Below are 8,309 nucleotides of genomic sequence, written 5' to 3'. Positions count from 1 at the left end.
CTTTTACTCAAAACTCACTTTAAACCACCATCGAGTGTTTGTAATAACTTCCGATTGCCGTCTAACAGGGCCGGATTTACGCATTGCTCAAGACATTGAGCAAATAAATATAACAAACAATAGGGTAAAAAATTACAAACTATTTCCATGTCTTCCACCTTTTTTTATGTAGGCTACGGAAATCACGCTTTCTTTCTCCCAGTTTCTCTCACAGATGCACACGGTACAGAAACGCACTCGCGCACACATGCGGAGACGCGAACAGAAACTTCTTGTCAGTGCTGCCCCGCGAATTTATCAATAAAATAGTTTCGCAGCTGAAAAGCTACATGACATTTCTCAGTTGCGACGTTCTTGAAGCAGTTTAACTTAAAGGGTTAGTTCAACCAAAAAGGAAAATTAGGCTGCGTTTTACTCACCCCTGAGGCATCCTAGGTCGCAGTTATATTAAAAATTGTCTTTCATCTTTCAAGCAACCACATTTAGTCTCGTTTTTATTCGTCAACAATATTGCATTATACATTTAATTATAGTCATCGTCACATGACCAGCATTTACGTTGCGTCTCGTCTCGTATTCGTTACGTGATAAAGGTTTGTTGACGACGATATTTAGTCATAATTTTCGTTGACGAAAGCAACACTAACTACAACAAGTCAATTCAGGCGAGAAGGCAAACAGACAGTTCGATCAAGGCTATCAAACAATGGAGCAAGAGTTTGTGCAGCAACAGGATACGGATGATGACTGTTTTCACATGCAGATGAGCTCTGTGGCCCTCAGTGTACAACATATCAGCGTCTTAAGCGGCTGTGAATGGACACTATGTCCACGTGTATGCAAACATGCATCATCAATAAAGCTGTAGACAATCGAGGCTGTAGTGTAACTGTGTTGGTGTCAGGCTGTCACAACAATTCTGATTCCTGCCTTCACAGTAAAGTTAAAAGCAAATGATCAAACTTCTTGATTCCACTCAAAACAGTGAACTATAAGGATGCATCAACACAAAAATTCAGAGCAGAAAATGATAATAATTTTCATAATATGGCCAGTAATGATTGATATTAAAATTTACTACAATTTTGTCTAAATAAAAAAACAGAGGGATTTAAAAAGAGAAAGGATTTAAACTTAAACAAATAATAGATTTAAATGTAAAAATAAAAACAACAAACAATACATTATTTAAATATATATATAAGAGCCGTGTGAGACACTTTTTTTTTTATGGATCGGCTCTTTTTATTTAACTTCTTTTGGACTGAAGCACTGCAACACCCGCTGACTGCAATGATAGAGCCTGGAATAGCCAGGACAATTTTTAATATAACTCCGACTGAATTCGTCTGAAAGAAGAAAGTCATTTTGATGGCTCTGGGGTGAGTAAAACACAGCCTAATTTTCATTTTTGGGTGAACTAACCCTTTAACTAAAATCATAAAACAAATTTCATTACTTGAAATAAAATAAACGTTAACTGAAATAAAATGTAAAAAATGTACTCATTTTATTTCAGCTTGTTGCCATTTTTTATTCAAATTGATGTTCTACAATAACTAAAACTGAAATTAGAATTAATTAAAACTATATTAGACATTTTTAAATTAATAAAAAGTACAAAAACACAAACTACACAAAGTTTAAAATAAAATAAAAATGAATAAAAATATTAATAAAAACTATAATATTATCCCAATTATACTAAAATAATATAGATACTGATATTTAATATTGGGAAAAAAATGTAAAATAACATTTTAGCTGATAACCATATGGTGCCAATATATCAAAACCAATGGGCAAGAGAGAAGCAGCTAATGAGCATTTCGGATTAAATATATAAATGATTCAAAGCCATTCTCCCATTGCTATAGAGCTCTGTATTGTGTTTGGAGATCTTTTAGCACATTAAGGAGTCTTTGCAATGCTGTGCATTCCACCGTGATCCATCTGAACCTCTAAGGTTTCAAGAAAGAGCGAAAGACCCCGAAGCTACTTGGATGCATAAAGGAAAAGCATCTGGAGTCCTACAGCACATCGGACCCTAATGAGTTCCAGCTCCACTTGTTAACTCCACATCAAAAATGGAGCCATGACCAGAACTCTGCTGCTGCATGAGGTAGAGCCAAGTGTAAACTGAACATCAAATGAATGTATTCGAGCCTAAATCATGCAAGTAAACGATGTGCTGCTTTCGTCCATTTGTTCAGATTAGAAACAGCCTGGAAGTGGACATTGGAACAGGAAAAACTTACCTTGTTCGGTTACTGCGGGACGTGAGTGGGCCAAGGGGAGCTGAGCTAGAATAACCCACAGGAGAAGCAAATGCCATGACTTCATCTTCCTTAGAGAAGCCATGCCAGGGCAGCTGGGCGAGGAGGGTGGGCCGAGACAGCTCATTCGCACAGCTGTGGGCAGCACTGGCCCATCAACACCGGCAGCATAGAGCTACCTGCCAAAAAGTGAAAGAGAATGTGTACAGGAATTAGTCTTACACGCCATGAAAAGATACAAAGGAGGAAAAATGAACTTTTAATTGGAATGATCTGGCTTTTTCCCATTATTCTTTATTGGCATTATTGGTTTCATGAAGAACCTTTCACAACATGGACACTTTTCATTGCACAAAAGGGGCTTTATAGTGGAAAAAAGCTTTCTTCAGATTATTAAATATTCTTTACACTAAGAAACAATGGTTCTTTTGAGAAATGATCACTGAAAGGTTCTTTGGGGAACCAAAAAGGGTTCTTCTATGGCATCAATGTGAAAAACCCCTTCTGAAACTTTTATTTGTGTGTTCTAGAGGGTTCTGGTTGGCTAGAATGGTTGCTTACCCTCTTTAAAATAAAGGTTCTTTATTGCATCAATGGTTCCATGAAGAACCTTCAACATCCATAGAATCCTTCCATTCCACAAAAGTTTCTTTATTGTGGAAAAAGTTTTTTTAGATACTTAAAATGTTCAAGCAATGGTTCTTTTAAGAAGTGTTCACCCAAAATGGTTCTTTCAGCTCTGAAAACACCCTTTTGGGACCTTTATTTTCATCCCCTGATATGTTTAGATATCCAAAAAAGTCAAGTTGTAATGATATTTATGAGTTGAGCGCATATAAACACCACTACAATGTAAATACCACCGAGAAATTTTAATTTTGGTGATGTGCCAATTAAAAACCAGGACAAAATTAGTTTGGTCTCAATTAAGTTTTAAATGTAAATGCTGCACATTTTGTACACAATTAATGAAAATGAAACTTGCTAGAAAATACTACTTATCTAGATGACTATGTGGCGACAGGATTGAGCGATACAACTATGTCCCATAATTCTCTGTGGCAACACAAGAATGATAAACTACATACATAAAGCATCAAATAAACATCTAATATGCAATCTTTACTTTTTATTTTGTGAATGAGTCCATTTTATTCTGATCAAAATCACTTCAACACACATCACATCACAGTAGGAAGCAGGAACAACTTCAAGCAACATAAACCATTCAAAAGTTTGAGGCCAGTAAGCCTAATAATAATAAATGTTTCTTGATTCTGATCAAAATCACTTCAACACACATCACATCACAGTAGGAAGCAGGAACAACTTCAAGCAACATAAACCATTCAAAAGTTTGAGGCCAGTAAGCATAATAATAATAAATGTTTCTTGATCAAATCAGCATATTAGAATGATTTCTAAAGCATCATGTGACACTGAAGACTGGAGTAATGATGCTGAAAATTCAGCTTTGCATCACAGGAATAAATTACATTTTAAAATATATTCAAATAGAAAACAGTTATTTTAAACTGTAATAATATTTCACAATATTACTGTATTTTTGATCAAAGAAATGCAACCTTGATGAGCATAAAAGACTTATTAGTCATTAAAAAAAAATCTTACCAGGCCCACACTTTTAAACAGCAGTATAAGTTTCCACTTATAACTATATCAAAAGGCCACAAAATAAGCCCAACTACACTCACGCTCTGCTTACAAAGACCAGACCCCTCTCATTTTCTGAAATAATAATGTCACCTGGCTATAAAGCCCATCTGGTACTCACTAATTCGACTTCTAAGGCTCCTTCATTGCACTTAAATATTAATTAAGTTTGATTAGCATTGACAACTGTTTATGCATCAACCCATCACCCACTAAATCAACCACTAATAAATAATGGAATAAAAATCTCTTAATTTCAAAGCAACAAGCGTCCTATGACATAAAATTTTAACTTAACTTAGAAAAAGCTGTAACTTTGGGACTAGAGACCTGGAAAATCAAAAACTAGTTCAAACATGGTTTTCCCACAAGTATGAAGAAAACAGAGGCCCCAAACCTCTCGACCCCTCACCCGACAGCAGCTGCCCCTCTGAGTAGGTGTGGAGAGGCCATCCCGGTGGTGTGAAACACATCTGTTAATGCTATGCCCCCCTAAGAATCGCCACTTGACACTTGGCTTTCCTCTGGACCCCAGTCACGCCTCCATCCCTGTCAAACGTTACCCAACAAAAGCCCCGTAATCTGGTGGTTGTTTTTGTACCCCCTCCTCCAATAATCACGCTGCAGACCATTTGCTCGCACACCTTCAACTTTACTCACAATTTCCAATCTGAAACAACACAACTTGGTGTCATATGTTTTGCTCTCATTACTGAGAATGAAGGGAATTAGAGTATTAGTGAATGCAAACAAAGTTGTCAACTGATTAGCACCTTTGTTGCAAGTCTCAGTTTCGCACAAGTGTGTTTAAAATACTCAACCATGATGAGTTTTCATCTAGAAGAGCTGACGTACAGAAACATCTAATTCAGTTAATTATGATCACCTCATTAGAATGATAAACGAAGGATGTCCGTCCATTACTGAGAGCTGTCGTATGGTTTTATGCCAAAGTAATTCAGCTGAAGGCAAGTACATGAAGAGATGGTAGTTCTGCGGTGGGTGGCGACCCTGAATGAAAAATCCTAAATGCTGGTGTGCAGCGGGATTATGATAAGGCCATAAACGCAGTTCATTTACCTCACAGGAGCTGTCCATAACCGTGTCAAAGCAGTAAAATGTAAGAATCTCTTAAACTGATGAGAATGTGGAGTTATTCGTGGAACTTTTTCACACATGAAACTGCGGCACGCCGACGAGATTCAAATAAATGTTATTGGATGAGCTATAAAAGCGTTTTTCAACAACAGTCACAAAAAAAAAACAGTGTACTTTTTACAGTGTACTCTTTATCTCTAATGAAACTAAACAAAAAATATAAAATATTATGGTTTATATATTTTTATTATTAGAAATTTTAGCAGACAATCACTTGTAATTACACTTTTTTTTAAATACAAACATATAAAACTTACATTTTAACAAATAAACATAAAAAAAAAAGAAAATTAAAATGAAAAAACTAACTATAGTCATGAAAATAATAATTGAACAAAAAAATTAAATACATTTCCCCCCACCCAAAAACTTGACCCATAAGTGCTATCCAGTGGTAAAAGTAAGTACTGAAGGCATAATAAACATATTAATCACAAGTTTGTAGAAAGGAAATAAAAGGGGACCACATTTTTTCAAATAACAAAATCATGTCTATTAGGGTATGCCTGATAAAATATTATATAAAAAATTATTTGTGCATATTACAGATTAGCAAATATGAAAATGCATAACTAACTAAATAAATAAATCAATAAATGTATGTATATTCAGCAAAAAAGTTAAATTAAAAATAATAATAATAATAATAAATAAATTGTTTTATTTCTTTTCATTTTTGGCCCTAAATAACCTTTAAGTAGTTGCTTACACTTGTGCTATTCTCTTTTGAAAGCTGCTTTGGACAAAACATCTTCTAAATGGATAAATGCAAATGAAGAAACATCTACTCAACTATCTCCACCAAAAGTGGAAAACAGCATTGAAACCAGCAGTCCTTTCAGAGTTCTCCACAGTAATGCAAGAGGAGCATTTGAAAAGCCCATTGTGATAATTAAAGGTTGGGGTTTGCTGTGTTCCCTACCCCCCTGAGATTCCAGCCCGGACCCTTAATTATGCTGCTGCATCCATGCATGACATTCCTCGACTCTGTGTTTGTTTTGAGAGATAGTCATGCAATCCATCCCAGGACCCCTCCAACCTGCAAGCCCCCTTAACACCAGTAATTGTATAGATTAGGAAAGGAAATCCAAGTGAATTATTTCACCATTTGCCTTCCTATCCACACCTCCGCTGGCTTCATTTTGCATAATCACTGATGCACACTAAAAACTCCAAAAAATGGGAACGACATTAGTGGTTATGTAAACTCTTAAAACTAGAGGTTCTTTATTGGCATCAGAAGAAACTTTAACATCCACAGAAACTTTCCATTGCACAAAAAGTTCTATAGTGGAAGAATGTTATTAAAATATTCTTCACACAAAGAAAAAAATGGTTATTTTAAGAACTTCACTGTTCACTAAAAGGTTTCTTTGGGGAACCCAATATGTTCGTTTTGTGGCATTGCTAAGAAAACCTCCTTCTGGAATCTTTATTTTTGCAGCAAATTTTTAAAACTGTGAATATAAAGCTTCAGCTGCAGTTTACTATCCAGTTTTGCTGAAAGTGATATTGAGAAGATTACCAGGAAGAAACCAGCAGCAGGGATAAGTCACAGCTGGTGACTGAGCAGCGCTCCGACCAGGTGCATGGACGCAGCTCGTCTTTCAGCGCATCCAATATTACACATTCAGTTTGGATGGGGCTCCAGCTGACACAGTCGACTATGAGATTCGGCCGTAACTCAGCACAAGTGCCACAATAAGTCAAGATGGGCTCCTCGGGGAGGGAGGTTGTGGTTTTGAAAAATATCAGTTTAATTTATGATTCATCTCTGAAATTAATGCTTGTGGAATGAGGTAGTCATCCTCAGAGATTCTGACATTGACTTGTGATCAGAAAGTGGCTCTAAAGGTAAATTGGCGTAACATGTTGAGCATGTGACTGACTCAGTTTCAATGGTTCCTGACTAAGATGTTTAGAATGACTCTACTAGTGCATCTTTCCACCTAAACTCTACAACAGAGGTCGGCCAGGGAACATCAGTTCAGTTAAATCACAAAAAAAAAATCCTGATTTATCATTAACACAGAAGCAGATCACCCTGGAAAGGTTTGTTTCCTCAAGGAACACAATGCATCCATAACAAACACTAGACAGACAATGCCACCCAGGGTTTTACAGCTCAAAATAGGTCACTTTTCATATTCATTGATATGGAAATTGAGGGAACACAATGTAGTATTCTTATTCTACTCCTGCTGTGAGCACCTATTCAATGTTTGTTTCTTCATGAATGTGCAAACACAATGGAAATGAGAATGATTTACTTTAAAAATCACAACTAGGCTATATGAGCCTCTATTTATATTTATATTGCAATCATATAGGCTATATCAATACTTCTTTCTGTATTGACCTCTCTACATAAAACTTGCAAAAACGTTTCTTTAAATTGAAATATGTGTCTGAAGATAACGTCTTTTTTCTTACGACGATGGCGTGCGTATTTAATCTTTCTTGTAGCCTACTTCATTTAAAAAATGAACAACAAAGGCATCATAACTCTAAAAATGTTGAGGTTCTTCACAAAGTTAAAAAGCACTCACCTCTGAATGTTATTGTGAGCACTGGGTTGTGTTGAAGTGGCACTTCTTGTGGGAGTTATTTAGGTTTGTAAATCATTACTCCAAAACAAGCGATCTCCGTAGAAAATACCCCACGCTGAATTGAATCAAAACAAGCTACTCAGCCAGATTTCTCTCGTGTAGCGCGCCTGTTTTTTTTTTTTTTTACAAAAAGTAGCGAGTCGCGTTTAACCCAGTTGAACCAAACAATAGGTTCTGGTCCAGGTGCGTCGATAAACAGTGAGAAAACGTCCGCGTCTTTGCTGTTTGGGAAGTTTTTCATTCATAAACTCGCGCGGGTGTTTCGCGACGTACGGAGATTTACGAGTCACACCGAGGTAAACTGCGAATTAGCGTGTTTGTCTTGCGCTTTCTCTGTCGCTTACAGCAGCGATTCTTCCTCTGGAAAGGCATATGAAGGAGGTTTTTTTTTTCTTCGTACCTCCCACTTCCAGGATTTGAGGATTCAAGAATTCCACTGCCCCCCTCCACCAACCCACCAGTGCGATCCTCCCATTCACCTCTGAAACTCAATGCATACACTGATCCTTACCAACTCACTTCTACGATAGATAGATAGATAGATAGATAGATAGATAGATACTACGTCAGAGACATTAGATAGATAGATAGA

At 36.5% G+C, this 8,309-nt stretch overlaps 1 protein-coding gene across 1 annotated transcript in view; it reads right to left on the bottom strand.

Moving 5' to 3' along the window:
- LOC107689322 (fibroblast growth factor receptor 1-A-like) overlaps positions 1-8,081 on the bottom strand; it is a 25,425-nt gene extending 17,344 nt beyond the window's left edge. The window contains exons 1-2 of the mRNA XM_016487274.1: positions 7,658-8,081; positions 2,259-2,455 (exon numbers count right to left, since the gene is read on the bottom strand). Coding sequence (XP_016342760.1) covers positions 2,259-2,403 — 145 coding nt within the window. The 5' untranslated portion in view covers positions 2,404-2,455; positions 7,658-8,081. The remainder of the gene's footprint in view (positions 1-2,258; positions 2,456-7,657) is intronic.
- Positions 8,082-8,309: the final 228 nt, after the last annotated feature.

The sequence above is a fragment of the Sinocyclocheilus anshuiensis genome, unplaced genomic scaffold, assembly GCF_001515605.1.
Source record: "Sinocyclocheilus anshuiensis isolate Anshui unplaced genomic scaffold, SAMN03320099.WGS_v1.1 scaffold393, whole genome shotgun sequence".
In the NCBI taxonomy this organism is placed as follows: Eukaryota; Metazoa; Chordata; class Actinopteri; order Cypriniformes; family Cyprinidae; genus Sinocyclocheilus; species Sinocyclocheilus anshuiensis.
The sequence above is the reverse complement of the archived record's forward strand: the minus strand, read 5'-3'. Positions and strand labels throughout refer to the sequence as shown.